The sequence below is a fragment of the Triturus cristatus genome, chromosome 2_1 (genome assembly GCF_964204655.1).
Source record: "Triturus cristatus chromosome 2_1, aTriCri1.1, whole genome shotgun sequence".
Lineage (NCBI taxonomy): Eukaryota > Metazoa > Chordata > Amphibia > Caudata > Salamandridae > Triturus > Triturus cristatus.
Window position 1 is genome coordinate 233,244,454 of NC_140581.1, and position 17,913 is coordinate 233,262,366.

Sequence of the window (17,913 nt, forward strand, 5' to 3'; positions counted from 1 at the left end):
AAAAAGTCAGCTCCTACTTCCATCTGAAAATCAAGTCCCTCTACGACAATTTCAATGAACGAACCCCGGACTCCGAGACACCCAACCCTCCAACAACACAAACCAACCCACCATCTCTGCCTGGACCCAAACCACCAATGAATACACTGAATCAACCATGAAAGGCATCCATTCAGGCGCACCCATGGATGCCTGCCCTCCACACATCTTCCACAGTGCTGCCGCTGCCATCGCACCGGAACTATGATGCACCATCACCACCTACAAAACCGGCACCTTCCCCGATGCAGAAGTCAAGCCCCTGCTCAAGAAGCCCACGGCAGACCCTTCGGACCTCAAGAACTACCAACCCATCTTCTTCCTTCCCTTCGCCAACAAATTCACAGAGAAGACCGTCAACGCTCAACTCACGAAATTCATTGAAGAAAACTCAATCATCGACCCCTCCCAATCCGGATTCCACACCATAGCACAAAGACTGCCCTACTTGCCGCCACAGATGACATCTGCACCCTCCTCGGCCACCGTGGCCCTGATCCTACTTGACCTCTCCGCAGCCGCCGACGCCGTCTCCACCGCACACTCGCCGCCAGACTCCATGACGCAGGCATACGAGGAACCGCCCTCGAATGCTCTGCTACTTCCTCACCAGCAGAACCCAAAGAATCAGACTGCCACCCTTCCTCTCAGAACACAAAGATCAACTGCGGAGTGCCCCAGGGATCATCCCTCAGTCCAACGCTCTTCAACATCTACATGGCCCCCCTCGCCACCATCGTCAGACAGCACAAACTCAACATAGTCTACTATGCCGACGACACCCAGCTCATCCTCTCCCTCACCAAAAACCCAGCACCACCAGACTCAACTTTCTGGAAGGTATGAGAGACGTCGCCTGAAGCTCATCTCGGAGAAGACAGAGGTCCTCATCCTCGGAGCCTCCCCCACCACCTGGGACAGCACCTGGTGGGCCACTGCCCTCGACAGCCTGCCCACCCCCACTGACCACGGGCAGAAACTCGGCATCGTACTCAACTCCTCCTTTTCCATGACCCACCATGTCAACGCCGTCACCTCCACCTGCTTCAACACCCTCCGCATCCTTCGCAAGACCTTCAAATGGATTCCCCCAAATCAAGAAAGACCGTCACCCATGCACTTAAAACCAGCAGACTGGACAACAGAAACACACTCTACACCGGAATCAACAAGTCTCTGCTCCACAAACTGCAGACAATACAGAACACCGCAGCCAGACTCGTCTCCAGCATCCCTTGGCAGGAGCACATCACCCAACACCTGTGAGACCTCCACTGGCTCCCTATCGAGAAGAGAATAGCCTTCAAGATACTTACCCACGTCTCCAAATGCCTCCACAACACTGGACCCCAATACCTCAACAAGAGAATCTCCTTCCACGTACCCAAGAGAAACCTTCGATCCGCCGAACTTGCCCTCACCAAACCCCAGCGCATCCGCAGAGTCAGAAGGCTGGAAGGGCCTTCTCCTACATCGCAGCCAAGACCTGGAACGAGCTCCTAGTCAACATCATACGTGCCCCCTCTCTGAATATTTTCAGGAAGACACTCAAGACCTGGCTCTTTGACTGAATGGAGCTGCTTACCCCCCCCCCCCCCAGTGCCTTGAGACCCTCATGGGTGTGCATCGCGCTTGCAATTCCCTGATTGGTTGATTGATTGGGCAGAACTATACATGGTGTTAATGTTAAACAAAGATCCTTGGTGGTCCCCACATTACCTACATCAAGAGACTGCCTTATACATATCTCACACTCATTGGGCCCCAATCATTAGTTGAGCAGAGTGGAAATCCAATATGGAATGACTCACAGCTCAACCATGATTTGTGGATTTACCGGGTGCAGGAACAACGGGTTGTAGCCCGACTTCTTCTTCTGCCTCTACCTAGACCAGAGCCCAGTTAGGCTAGCCTACGCAGCCCTACTCCTTTTTTCCCACCATCCTCCTTTGCCCTCACACCACAGCAGTCACCACTCACATTGCCCACCTTTTTACAGTAAGTGGGAAATATAAGTAATAATCCAAATGGGAAAGGGAATACCATGTGGAAACCTACCTGGTAAAAATGGGTCTGCATGGTTATTCCCCATTCCTTATGGGTAAATTCAAAATGACACTGTACTGGCAGCGTTTTACTGCATGGTTCTGTTTTTTACGGGTGTGCATTTACCACCCCACCAGCATCATGCAACTCGCAATCGGGGCAGTTGTGTTCCAGAATCAATAGTGACACCGTACTTCTCCCATGAGGCTACTGAACTACCAGATATTGGGCAATGGACAAGAGTTCTTGGACACTGGCTCCACCAGCCACTAGGCTAATTAGTGATTCTATGGAGCAGAGCACTCTATCTTGGACACCCAAAATATTGGTACTAAGTATTGGTTGTGGTAGAAGTGCTAGCACCAGCCATACATCAAGAGAACACTTTATACATACCTCTCATCCATTGGCTGCCGAATATGAGTTGAGTAGACTAGAAAGGCAGTATGGAATGCCACACAGCTCAATTATGATTTACTGGGTGCAGGAACAAGGGCCGGCCAGAGAACGCTTCCTTGTCCAACACCTTCCCCTCCAGCATCCTCCATTCTTCCCACACCCGCTGCAGCCGGCGCTCATAATTACCACCAGCAGGTGGGTCATGTGACTTGTACAGGGCAGAGAGCTGTATCTTGGACTCAATATATCGGTCACGGAGGAAGTGGGGAGCATTCTGTGATTACTCATCCCAACACTCCTAGAAAGTAGTGAGGTGAAGAAGAGAGCCCTTTGGAATTTTACTCAATCTTCTATGGACAGTTAGGATGTGACAAGAGCCCCACAACAACAACTGATACTCACACTTGTACAATAAACATTGAGTGCAGGCTTGTGGTGTGTCCTAAACAAAATTACTTTCCTTAGAAAAGGTGTGGAGTTTCCAATATTGCAAATTACGGACAGAGGGGAATATATCCTGAAACCACTAGGCCTGGGCGGTAAATTCCGCTCCGCTTGCGGAATTTGGGTAATTTCGCGTTCCGTGGAGACAGTGGAATTGCCAAAAATTCCGCGATCCGCGGCTTTGCGGAATTTTTTGCTTGTTTGCGCTTTTAAAATGCGTGTTTGTGAGATATTTCCCCCCGAGCACGCAAACAGCGTTCGCCAACAGGAAAAAAGCATTGCGGACGGGCGGAACCAGCAATTCCGCGTGTTCGCGGAACTCTGTGTGCTCGCGGAGATTTGTTACCGTTTCGCTGAGCTTTGCGTAGCGCGACTATGCAAATTTTGCCCACCCCTAGAAATCACCACAAATCTGGGGCATATTCTGCAAGAGGACACAACATTATACAGAGTAGGCATAGAAGAGTGAAGGTGGGACAACCTACAGAATGGATATGTAAACTTGTAATGTTTTCCCTAATTGCTGTGACAGTATGATCATCACCCACTGTCCAAAATAGTAAGAGAATATATATCATGTACCATATTGTTGATGCCTTTAAGTCGATAATAATTAAGTTACCTGTTACACAGAAAAGAGGTGACTTGTTCCTTTAAGTAGATAATGATTAAGTCATCTGTTACGCAGAGATGACTCGGCCCAGTAGTTGCTGTATTGCCAGGGCCACTGGAATTATAGGGCAGGGGACCACCGAATTATGTGGAAATTGTGTATTTTTCCCAATATGGCACTAAAGGCTTGTAGTGCATACTCAACAGGACTATTGCTATTACTAAGCTGTTTATTCTGAAAGGACAGCAATTTAACATGGGGAAGAATATGTTCTAGGCAGGCATAGACATTCTTTCGAGATAAATGGCAGCCGGTGAGGAATCGGATAAACGTTATAATGAAATCTGACCATAGTTGTCTTGTGGGAGCCGGTTCAGGTTAACTATGGCACATGGTCAGAATAGGAGATGCTAATTTTGTGGTTTGCTTTCTAATATTAGACACCCTGTAGTGATATTTCAAATTCCGTCTTTCCTTTGTTATTTACATGTGTAATTTTTGTTTGCAAATCCTTCTGAGTAAAAGGTATGCAAGATGTTTGGACCAATCACTCAGTGGAACTGCAAACACTTTGCATTACATACATTCGTGTCTTTTGGATTTAAGGCTTTGAATATTAATAAGTTGCATATATTTTTATTAGAATCGATAAAATGCTGGTTATGTCTCTAAGTTGCTTTTGCTTCACCTGTTTATTCGAATCTCTGCCTTTACACTGTAAATGTAGCAAGAAAATAGATTGTTACAAAAGTGAATACTGTATTCATCAATTTTTAGGAGTCTAATACAAATTAAAATATACTGGTACATCATAAGCAATGCAAAAACATTTAAATGAATTATTGTTGTCTGGATATGGGTTGGTGAGAGAGAGGAACGACTAAGTGACAGCACTACCAGAACACAATATAACAAAATGTCCTCTTATCCAGAAATGAGTATTTTGTAGCTCAGCAATAACAAGCGGACACTAGGTCTGAATAGGCAAATGTCCAAAAGGTCCAGCAATGCATAATCCTAGCTCTACATGTAGCATATTATGTAGGTTATCCTATAGTTTATATATTTCATTAAACATTTTCGAAAATGCTAACTGAACTATAACCTTCTTTATGCTATGACAAAATCATACAAAAATATAGTACAAAAATAGCAACACAAACACTAAAAACACACTAAAAACTTGATGCAGACCATTAATTAGCAAGGCATAAGTCAGCACAGATTCAAGAAAATACTAACATATCAAACAAACTTCACCCATGGATGTCAATTTTGGGTAGCCTGGGGTAGCATCTGCTACACCTGGTTTATCATTTATTATCTCTGGCATTGCTATTTCTAAGATGCAGTTACCGAAATAAAAGTAAACAGGGTTCTTGAATATGTTATTTTAAGTATAAATAAAAATGAACCCCAGCAACTTGGACTGGCAGGAAAGACTAATGTCCATGATCTTAGAACAACTATGCCAGCGGGCAGCACTTTCGGTCATATTCAGCCTCAATAAGATCAAATCCATAATCACTCACATGAAAAGCCTGCATTGGCTTCTATTGCAATCCATAATGGTCTTCATGTTTCTGTACCTCACTAACAAACAAACAAAAACACTCCACACACACCTAGCATCTGGCCTAGATCCAACATTACTAGCTGTCCTGTCGACTCCATACCGCTCAACCACACCTCTTAAAGGCTTCAAGAACCAAGTGCAGGAGCAGGTGAGAAAGATGCTTTTCAACCATTGACCCCCACTTTTGAAAACGTTTCCCAATGAATATCCAAAATGCTCTTAGCCTCTTGCTATTTCGGAATTTCTAAAATCCCACCTATTCTAAGTCCCACCAATAACCAGGCTTGAAGCGGTCCATGAAAAACGAGCAGTGTTTGATTTTTCTAATCTATTTCTTTTCAAATATGCACTATTTATAACCCAGATCACATGTCTACAAAAATGCCTCGTAATTCCAAGTCAGGACTGTATCCCTAACCACTTTTCGTCCATAAGAATAATGAGACCTATGATCTACTGTATCACATGCTGTTGAGAGATCAGTCATGTAATTAGCGAGATCATCTAGACACATCAGACGAACACCTGTCTCCTTATTGTAGTATTGTATTGTAGTACATACACATATAAGTATATACTAAAGTCTTTACAAGAGGTCTCGAATGCTCGACCTAAAAAATTAATGGAATTAATGCATGTATGTTCTATATGCGAACCTAGCCAAAAAGCTGCAGAGCACTGTACATGGTCAAAGACAAGCATAAAGTCAACGACTGTTGGGAGAGGAAGCTGGGTTGTGGACGGTTAGTGAATGGTGATATAGTGTTACTTAAAGAGGTAAGTCGTCAACTCTTTTCTAAATTGGAGCAGAGTTGAGGCCGTCCTGATGGCTATGGAGCTACGGGGAGTTGATATCTTAACTGTTCCAAAGATCTACAAATAGAACACTCCCACATGTGAATTTTAAAGGGCCTTCCACTGAATGATGTCACAGTATATCTCAAAACTCCAGCTGACACCATCAAAGAAAGTACCATTCTGGAATGCCCAGTGATGAGGCTTGTTCGAGATGTATCAGAGGGAAAAGAGAACCTCTAGACTAGTTGTGTGCAACCTCTAAAAGATGTATAGAATTATGGATGGTCAACAGTGTATTATGGGGATGTTTTTCACTGAGGGAGGCTGAATGACATCAATTAGACAACAAGAGTGAAACATCGAGTTGCCTATATCACTCAGAACTCCGAGATATAAAAAAATCTCTGTAATTCACTTTCTACCGATCCATCATTCTATGTTAAGTATGGCCCCCAAAATGATCTGTCAATGCTTTCAGCAGCTCCGCAGTAGCAAAGGAGTAATGGGGGGGCCACAGATGACATGGCCTCTGTTACATATCCCTGTCCCAAAGGTTAAAAAAAATACCTTACCTGTCATCCTTGACCAACTCCTACCACCCTTCCTGCCTCCCTTCCCCCTCCTACAGCTGCACGTTCTGCTTTCATTCACAGCAGACAGGCAGTGCTGTGCTGACAGGCTCTCAAGGAGGCCTGTCAGCCAGGCCTGGAAGGCCTTTATGACAAATCAACAGTGGGTGACCAGTTTCGTTATCAATTGTTGCTATGTCATAGCAGTGGGTTATGAGCTTCAGAAATTGAACTAAACGATAGAGGCTCCCTATGAGAGACATACATTAAGAAATAGCTCAGGTAGGTAAGAAAGTGCTGGTTGGAGATAAAGAGCACACTAAACAGCCTACCTGCATCCATATGCTTTATTATCGTATGCTATATACCTGTGGAAGCCGGTACTTCTCTCTCATGTGAACACGAAGTGTTGCTCTCTCTGCTTTCTTCTGAGCAAATGCTGCATCCCGTTCCATTCTGTAGGTAAAAACAGAACGCTGATACTGTAATGATTTTAAACAGGTTGCAAGACACAGAATCTATGATCCTATTAGAATGGACATTTCAAGAATTGATCTCAAATGATTATGCATAGGCCTACAGCAAACTTTTATTGTAATTTGAAAATTGTATTTATTTGATCTTTTATTGATTTCTCAAAGAATCACAGGCGTACTCATGGAAAACTGCAAAAGTCACAGTTATCCTGAATTATTTAAATGCATAACATTAGGCATGCAGAATTTACACAAGGTAGATAAGTCTACATACTGAAATAAAACGCAAATGTGCATCAGCACAGCTTACATCTTTTGTTTCTCCCCAGGGAAAGTATTTTTCCACATAAATGAACCCCTACCACTGAACTAATTTAGGTATGCTTTCACCCACTTGCACTCTGGAAATACACTTATTGCAGCCCTTGACAAGAGTACATTTGAAAGCATTTCCAGGATAGAACACTACCTGTGAGGGGTATATGAAATCCCACACAGTAGGAGTTCTTTCAACTGTTACAGTGTTTGACCCCATGTCACAGACTTGGTGAAGCAAGTGTGTCAGCTAATATATGGGCCACGTCTCTCATTTCTTTGCATTTCTGTTATTCAAAACCCTTGCTCCTGTAGCTGAAGTGTATAGTGCTTTGAAGTAGCCTCGATGCAGCAGTCATCACTGTACAAAACCCCAATATAACTAAATGAATAATGTACACCCACTGTCACACATAGGACCTTGGTGGAGCTCCCCGAGGCCCATCCCGGAGTTTTCAAAAGGAAACATTTCATCCAGGTGTAATACGGTCATTCCACAATTCCATATTCACAAACCACATTTGCCTGTGTAAAATTCCACTAAACCGGGTAGTGACGCAATCCATACTGGAGGCGTCTTAACCGGGTGTCTCCAACTAAATTGGGAATGATGTGATAGGAGCCAATAACTGGATCATCTATGCACTTGATGTGACTAGTCTGTTAAAATAAACCCCTAGGCAGAAGAATATTCCAGCTAGACCCTGGTCCAGTGCTGCAGAATTATAAACAACTAGAACACGCTTTCAGAGAAACGTACATGACAAATTTAAATACAAAGATGACATTGTCTCTAATAAAAAAAACTTATCAGACACACTCGAAACAAATACCATTGCAATAACATTATTGAGTCATCTAATCCCACTAATCTAGCTTTCTCGAGTAGTAAAGGTTTAGGTACCTCTGTGGCTGACACCTCTGCATTCCGCCCACCAGCATCGAGCTTACTAAGATCATGCATGTGACTGTCCATCAGGAGGGGTCCCTTTGGGCAATCAGGTAGTGGTGGCTGGTTATGGTTTTGACACAACACTAAGCTCAGAGCTGAAGACATTTAGCGAAACTACTGCATATACATATTTACTTCTATATGTTTAATCTAGGACTTTAAAAAAGCATTCTGTGTCACCGTTCAGATACAGCAGAGCACTGCAGGTCAGTAAGAACCTGAATTTTGTACTGATGGGAGTTGGGAGTCAAATCAGCACCAGACAGTCCCCAGTCCAATATATGTCAGTCGTTACCTGTATTTAGTCGGTACCCTCACATGAAAAGAGTTCAGTCCTAGAAATTTAATTTCACCTAACCTAATGCTTTCGCCAACAGTGGTCTTTTTTCCCCACCACCAATAACGAGGCAATATTCTGTCCAAAATCCCTATTACCAGTGCATCTTATTTTACCAGTCTGGAATGATACGTATTTTATTGCGGAAGTTACGTCACAATTGCCACCAATTTTGTAAATAGTTCTGTGTAATACACCCACTCTTTCACACTTTGTCACAAATATTAAAACCCGAGGCAGCAGAGACGTGAATAAGTGGGCATGAAAAGCAACATATATCTATTATGACATGTAAACATGTATTTGTATAAAAGAGTATTCAATTTGTGTATTTACTTGTGTAAAATATTTTCTCATAGTAGGTGCATTCTGACTTCATAGAAGGCAGAATGATGGAAATATTTTATTACATGCCTGGAATAAAATATTTCACAACTACCTTGGAATCATTTATTCTAATCAAGTAGTGGCATCCTGCAACAAGGAATCTCATCCCAAGCAATTTTTGAACAATATGGTTGTGTATTTTGCCAAGTACAATTACTTTTTCAGTTTAAGCAATTTATTTGAGCTTAAAAACACAAAACAAGAAGATACATAGCAAAGACACAATAATATCTAATTGCAAATGTACACAAAAGCATTGAACAATTAGAATCAAGCACATTTTATAATAAAAAGATTTTAAAGAGGAAAAGAGATAACAAAAGTAAGGAGAGAATAGGAAAAAATGGCAAACATGAAAAAGGGAAAAAGGGAAGCAGATTCAAACTATTTTGAAGATATAGTAGAGTTAGAAGTGAAGTGAGAAGAAAGGTAGGGGCATATTATCAAGGACGGCGTTAAAATTGCCGGTTTTGCGGCAGAAAACTGCGGCTAAAACAGCGATAATGGGCTTGATAATATGCCCTGGAGAATTCCAATAGAAGCCCATGTTCACACCAGATAATTTTTAACGCCTTCCTTTATAATATGCCCCAAAGTTTGTAAAAGGTAGCCAGATTAAATCCGATTTAATTTTTGGGGGGAGAGTAAAAGAAACAGTTTAAATTCTACATTTCCACCAAGCAAAAACTGATAATTTGGAGAGATCCTTCCAAAAAGCTAAAATCACTTTAAAGGCAATTGCAATTAGAATATTAAAGAAAGAAAGAACATTAGTGGAGTAATCAGCATGAAAGGATAATGAGCCTAATAAAACAGTGGAAAAAGTAAATAGTAAATCATAACTGAACATTTGGGAACATTTAAACCAAACTGAACTCCAAAGAGATTTACGGTCTCATTTATGAATAGTGTTGCATCGCTTGGAAAAAACAGCGATGCATGACTTTTCATTGCGACACCATGGATGTGCCGTACTTACACTACGGCGATCCATGTTGCAAGGATTGCACAGATACGTTAGGAATCCTGTTGTATCTGGTGGCACAGTAACGACGCATTGCTGGAGTGTGTCGGTAACCTGACGCAACTCCAGCAATGTGTCACTGCATGAGCCCCATGTAAAAGGCACTGCGTCACTCCTTTTGCCTGCTTGAAGCAGGTATAAGGATTGTGGCGGAGTAAAGTTGTAGGTGTTCTACAAGGCTTTTTTATGGGGGAACACCCACCCTGCATACATTGTACCTGACGCAGGTATAATATGGCACAGGGCTTTACAAATTTACCTATCTGCCTAGATGCATCACTTTGTAAATAGGGCGCAGTGTGGCGCATTGATTACGCTACCGTAGCGTCACTGAAAAGTGATGCAACAGCAGGGCAAGGCCTTTATAAATAAGGCCCTTAATGTTTAAAATTAAGGTACAAACTATGGAGCCAATTTCATCAGCACAAGGCCAGTAAAGAGAAGAGACAGATTAATCATATGTATTAATATGAACTGGAATAAGTATAGCTGAATTATAGACAAACAACAGTGATTGAGTAACATTTGCTGCTCTGGGTGTTTTAAAGAATTTTAGATATAACATAACCCAAAGTTCTACAGCAAAAGATACATTCAAATATTCTTCCCAAAGTAGCTCAATGTTAGTCTTAGGTCTAATCCAGGCAGGTTGCAGTAGATTTTTGTATATAGGGGCAGCTTAAGGAAGAGATCCATTCCAATGTTAATAGCTGTACTAGGTAAGGGAAAAATAGAATCAAAGGGCATAGGGAACTATGGGCCAGGTGCACAATCATTCGGAATACCAATTTCCTAATGGTTATTAACACCAAATCGCAATAGGGAAATCGAGATTTCCAATGTATGAATTTGTTTTTCCCGACTAGCAATTCCTAGCAATTCCTAGTAGAATATTAAGGAGGTAGGTCGCAATTTGCATCCCATTAGAAATTGCACCCTTCACATGGATGGCGGCCTGCTGAAGTCAACCAACCACCATGTCAGTGATTGTTGCTTTTTAGCAAAGCAATTTGTTTTTTTAACTCCAGCCCGTTTTCCTTTAGGAAAAACAGGATACATTTAAAAAGAAAATAATGAAACTTTGGAGTTTCATTGCTTAAGAATATGCAGTGGTCTTTAGAACCACTGCATGCTCTTAAAAAATATTTTTTCAACATTCTCAAAGACGTTACCATTACTTTTAAAATGGTGGTAAAGAATTACTGTTTTGGACCTGAATTCAGTCGCAAAACAGTATTACATACCATACTGATTCTGCATTTGAAACGGATGCCCAAAACACACCCCTTTCAAATACCAAATTGCAAATGCAAATTGCGCTTCAGTAACAAGTTACTAAATCGCTTTTTGTACAATTGAAAAAGCATTTTTCTGGTCGCAAACGTCCCAATTCTACGAACCAGGCCGTTGGTGACTGGAAATATGTTTTGTACATCTTGACCTATGTCCATTGAAAACATAACGAAAATGAAATCACAAATAAGATTATATTCAATTGGAAAAGTAGTAATTGATATTTCTTCTGCATAAAAGCAAATGTAGGAAAATCGTTGTTATTCTGAGATTGGAATACCTGTAGAATTACTTTTTCCTTCCATTGTTTAAAGAGAACATACATATTATATATTTTAATACGTATATTGTGCCAAAGAAGAGAATTCATAAAGCATTGCTGAGGTGAAAAATGACCAATTGATTTTTTTAAAGAAAATCAATAAATAGGAAGCGTTCAAAAGACATTTATCGGAGTATAGTGCCATCTTTAAAATCAGAGATCTCCACATCTGTCTGATTAGAAAGGATGAAATCTTACACCACCCACCTCCTGTGGTCTAGATATAGCAATGCGGGTGGGGCTGCTTACTTTTCAAGACAAATGTAGAACACATGGAATAAAGTTGTTTATAGAAATAGTTCAATATCTTAAAGGGAAGCCTGAAAATGGCATATAGAATATGAGGTGTAAGGAGGAAACAAGATGGCTGCATAAGCAGACACACTTCACCGAAGCTTCAGCATGACGCAATTGCTGTTTCCTCTTTGTCTCCCCTTGCTTTTCTTTCAGATGCAAAAGCCAACAGCGGTAGCCTGGGCATTCGTGGGGGTGTGGTTGGTGATGAATGGTGCACCGCGGCGCCTGAACAGTGGTGAGTAGGGCCACAGCCTAGACAGTGGCATGCCCGGGGAAGCTGCCGGGCAGTACTGCACAGAGTAACACGGGCGACCACTGCCAGCCAAGAAGACGGGTGAATTAGGTTCCTGCCAGAGGCATCATTGTTCCTGTCGATGGCGGCATAGAGGATAGAGGATGGCGCCACCCCAGGATAGCGGATGCGTTAAAATACCTAGCAACTCGTAATTCCAAGGTTTACACACCGGATGGAATTTAACAGGCTACTGGTAATCAGGCCCTTTGAAGGCAAAGGTAAATCACTGCACCTTCAACATTCACAGAATGAGGATACATTGAATGTCTTGACATTGTGGTGATGGCTATATCCTAGAATTTAAGGAGAATTAACATGTTATTATGCTCCAAAGGATATGGGCATATCTAAAAAACATGTGAACATAATGATGCTGCATGAAACACATTTGACATCCAGAGAACATGACAAATTGCAGACAAAATGGTGCCTGGAGGCACTGTGGTATATCAGCTTCACATCGACACAAAGGGTGGTATTGTGGGTGGCCCTTTTTGTCCCACTTAAAGTAGACCTCATATTCAGAGATGTCAATGGACGCTATAGGGGTATTGTATGACAATTGTGTGGGCATCTACTGTCCCATTGAATAGCTATGCCCCCAATATAGACTATGTGGATGTCTTTGAAGGTATAGTGCAATTGTTTATGCTGTATGTTCACTATGATATACTATGAGATACTATGGATGGGAGATTTTGATTTTCTATTAGACAGGTGCCTATGAAGATAATGGATAGGCCATTGGGAAGATCCTTTCAGATGCTGCAAGATAATATGGAGACATTGAATCTGACAACATAGGGATAGGAGAGGTTATTCTTTTCCCTAACCACCACGTAATTACTTTTCTTGAATCAACATTGATATTATACATTCTGTTATGTTATGTTATGTTATAATTATTTATATTGCGCACAGCTGCCCCAGCTAAGGGGCGTCCTGGCGCATGACCAGTAAAAACACAACAAACACTGAGAAGGAAACTCTAAGAGAGGGAACAGCTAAATAGCGAATAATAAAACAAAAAAGTTTTTAAGGCTTTACGGAAAAGAAAGAGATCGTCCATCACAAGAATCTCGAGCGGCAGCGAGTTCCAGAGTGCTGCTGCTTTCACCCGAAAAGACCGACCACCTATTCGGCTGAGCTTAAACCTCGGCACTACAGCTAGTGCCTGGCCCAGTGATCGTAAAAGGCGAGTCGGAACATAGCTAGATAGGAGATTCGAAAGAATCTGAGGAGCTACTCCTTTCAAGATCTTAAAAGTCAAGCATAGTACTTTAAAGTGAATTCTCGACTTGATCGGTAACCAATGTAAAGATCGTAAAGTACTTGAAACCGAGCAAGACCTAGGCAAGCCAACTATAGCTCTTGCAGCGGCATTTTGGACACGTTGGAGGCGGATGATCTCTGCCTGATTTGTCCCTACCAGGAGCGAAGTGGCATAGTCCAGACGGGATATGACAGTTGCCTGAACCACCAGCTGCCTGGTGGGAGGGTCAAAGAACTTCAGGACAGATCTTAAGCCCCGAAGAACCCCAAAACAGCACGCTGCGGTCTTCTTGGTGTGCCCAACGAAACTCAAGGTAGAGTCCAACCATACTCCTAGGTTTCTCACTACAGAGACCGGCGATGGAGATGGTCCTAGTTCTGAGGGCCACCATCTGTCCCCCCAGAGTTCCTTACCCTTCCCGACAACCATGACCTCGGTCTTCTTAGCGTTGAGCTGGAGACAGTTGGCACTCATCCAGCTCGCCACTGCCCTCAGTCCATTCTGGAACCTGGGGGCATCCACATCAGCATCCCCGCTGATGGTCACCGCCAACTGAGTGTCGTCCGCATATGAGACCATATTCATGCCCCACTGCTTGACCACATCAGCCAGCGGTTTCACGTAAAGATTGAATAACGTGGGGCTCAGCGAGGATCCCTGAGGCACCCCCAGGCCCAGATGGTGGAATTTGGACTGATATGGTGGCATGGCAACGCAGAAGGACCGGTCGTCGAGAAAGGACCGAAACCATTGAAGGGCTAACCCCCCAATACCTATCTCCTCAAGACGATGTAGAAGGATGCGGTGTGAGACAGTATCGAAGGCGGCGCTCAGATCTAATAGTACTAGCGCCGCCGTCTGTCCCCCATCCAGCACCGACCGCAGATGTTCGACCATCGCAAGAAGGGCTGTCTCTGTGCTGTGCCCAGCACGAAACCCGTTCTGGGTAGCATCCAAGATGTTAGCTCGAGTGAGATGGTCAGAGAGAACCTGATTGACATGAGCCTCCACCAATTTTGCTGGCCAAGGAAGCAAAGAAATAGGCCGATAACTCTCCGGCTTCAGCGGATCCAGAGAGGGTTTCTTCAAAATTGGAGAAACCACTGCACGCTTCCATTTAGCTGGAACCTTGCCCGTAGCCAGCGAGATGTTTATCAAGGAGTGGACCGCGGAGCGCCCCAAAAAAGACTGATCCCTGAAGAGGGCAGGTCTAACCGGATCTAAAGGAGAGCCCGATTTGATCTTTAGGGATAGTCTATTAAAAGCCTCAGGTAGGAGCGGGGGAAAGAGTCCAAAATAAGAGGGACAGGAGAAACATCCACCACCTCCAAAGGCGGACTTGTACAGGAAAAGGCCCGGTAAATGCCCTGCACTTTCTCCAAAAAGAACACAGCTAAAGCCTCACACTGAGAGGTGGAGGTCATGACCGGGGAAGAAATTCGTTTCGACAGAAGATCTTTAAGGGCCTTAAATATGGTCTTCGATGGGTTCAAGCTGTTACGGAATTCCCGAGAGTAGAACGCTGCACGAGCTCTACATATGGCACGATGATAAGTCTTAACAGACAATAGACCATGGGATAGCCGAGTACCTTGATTGTAGTGTTGAACCATGTTGAGTTGCTAGGGAAAGGATGTTATGCATGAGTACTGCAATTGTGATTGCAAGCACGCATGATGCAAGATCAGGTGTTTCAGAAGAAAATCAGAAAAGTCACCATGGAATTCTTTTGAATTAATAATGGATCAGTGAAATAAGCTGGAACTATAAATGAGGCCTTTAAGTTGACCATTGGGGGTGGAGTATGGGGTGTCATTTACAGTGGGGAAATCCCTCAGAGACACGATTGGTAAACTGGAGACCCAAATTGCTGACATAGATAAATAATCTGTGAAGACACCGGATGACTGAGATATCCATCAGGTGGTGCTAGAGGTACTAGAACAAGCACGGGATAGTCTGGGGAAATATAATTACAGATTGTACTCTGAGCAAAAACCTGAGCAAGGGGATAAAGCAGGGTGCTTATTGGCCAGGCTGATAAACCGCGAGAGAGACGGGGTAAGAAGAAGGAGGTAATCAAAAGTAAGGAGGGAGAGGTTCTCACCAACCAGTATCCTATCCTCCAGATGTTTGAGGAGTCCCATCCCAGACTGTACACTAGTCAGCACACAGCAGTTACAGTATGTAATGCTGTCTTGTTGGAGGAGGTACAGTTAGAGATGTTATCTGCAGAACTAAGTGATACTCTTAATGCATCTATAGAATCAACCAATATTAAATGGCCTACTATTGATATAAGAATGGAAAAGGCACCTGGAAATAATGGCCTTCCAGACAAATTTTATCAGAAATATAGTGATTTTGTTGTTTCTGATGATGTAGGCTATGTTCCGAGAGGCTTTGACGAAAGGCATTTTTCCGGAATCTCTCCATGAGTCCCACATAGTGGTATTACTTAGACCTGGGAATGATCCTCTGGACTGTGAGTTATTCAGACCACTGTCCATGATCGATGTGAGCTCAAACATATTGGCGAAAATTCTAGCTAATCGTAACAAATGGTCATCGGGGTCCGGTACTTGAGGGTTTGTTGCAGGCACCAAGCGGGTGTATTGCACTGCAGGCGGTGGGCCATTGTTACTATCACCCCCCTCCCGAGACCCATGATGCAGTTAATGGCTGCTCCTTAAAATAAACTCTGTTCCTCTCACGCATGAGGGATACCACATGATACGCGTCCTAAAGGAATCCTTTTGACACTTTTTATCTTTTTCACATTTACAACCCCAGGTTAGGGTGGGCCTTAGCGCGCCCATACCGCCGGGGTCTACACCTTACGGTCCTGAAGAATGCCTGTTAAAATCACAACACATAGGCAGAAACATGTCGACCACTTCTTAAATTGACTCTGTTGAACAATTTATTCAGCTTGATGTCCTACACTTTGTTTTTACTGTGTCCGATTGGCCTTTAATAAAATTCTTTGCGGGACACAATCGTGATACTTTTAAACTCACGTACTCACTATTCACCACACACTCATAACCAGCTCCGCAGTAACTCTGGCGTTGCAGCACACCGGGGTGGCACTCTGCCTCTCCTGGTGGAGCCCTATGATGAAGCATGTCACAAACCAGGTTGGTGAGTGAGGGCTTTTTTAAAAACCTAACTTGGTTTTTCCTAGTAGTGCTCTACATATCTTGTTTCAAGGCACACTCTTCTGTTGTTACGATTAGACTTACCCTGGGGGACTAAGAGTGTTTCCTGATCTACTTCCCTCCCTCTCTTGTTGTTTAGATCATCAAATTCTAGCTAGACTGTTCTCGAAGGTGGATAAGACTCTGATTCACACAGATCAATAGGGATTTGTTAGGGGACGTAAGACAACCACAAATTTTAAACAAACATTTCTAATCCTGGAACATGCCACGAAAACTGGTGAGGAAAGTAGTGTTGCAAGTCTTGATGCTCAAAAGACTTTTGATACTGTGGATTTGGAATTCATGAGGCAAACACTGGATGCATATGATTTCGGGCAAGATTTTATGAGGTAGGTCGACCTCTTCTATACTGGCAGCATGGCCCCGATGAAGGTATGGAATATAATATCTGGGAAGGACGGCACTGCAGAGAGGCATGAGACAAGGGTGCCCCTCCTCCCCATTGACCTTTGCTGTAATAATTGAACCACTTGCACAATTGATTCAACAGTGGCATGAAGACTATGACATTCAGTTGAATAGCAATGTATGGCGATTACATTTTCTTGACCATCAGGGACCATCAGGGATCCGGTGGCCACAAGAGGGAATATAGAGGACATAGTAACTGAAATAGGGTATCAGTCAGACTTTAAACTCACTATTACTAAGTTTGTCCTATACCCTATAAATTATGGACTCTGGGAAGGAAAGGAGCCCCTTCATTTACACATTCAAACCACTCTGTTTCGATATTTGGGAATTCTGATCTGGATGAAAGATGTACCTGCAACATAGGTGCACTGTTAGCCTGAAAAGCGTATACATAGATGGTTACATTTCACAATGTTCCTAACGGGTCATATTGTGCTTAGTAAAATGATTATGTTACCAAGGGTATTATATCTGCTACAGCACATGCCCATGTATATCCTTGAATTGTGTTACCACCGGCTGGACAAGCTGCTACAGTCATTATACTGGGGAATAGGTAGAGTGAAAATAGCCTTGGACACTTTTAGGCTCCCACATTACAAAAGGGTAATGCAAGATCTGAAATTTAGAGCATGCTATCAAGTGGCACAAATACAGTAAGTAGTACCCTGGTTCGATACTATGGAGCGAAATCCAGTGTGTGAGATACTATGACAGATTGTGCACCCCACTCAATTGTTTACACGCTCTACTGTCCTAGAAAGGAAACATGTGGCTAACTATACCTTTTAGAATGGTTCCCAAAGTGTGAGGGGCTGCA

At 43.1% G+C, this 17,913-nt stretch overlaps 1 protein-coding gene across 1 annotated transcript in view; it reads right to left on the bottom strand.

Annotated features, from left to right (window-relative positions):
* Positions 1–17,913, bottom strand: part of CPLX4 (complexin 4) — a 243,546-nt gene that overhangs the window by 161,486 nt on the left and 64,147 nt on the right. The window contains exon 2 of the mRNA XM_085640703.1: positions 6,853–6,940. Coding sequence (XP_085496829.1) covers positions 6,853–6,940 — 88 coding nt within the window. The remainder of the gene's footprint in view (positions 1–6,852; positions 6,941–17,913) is intronic.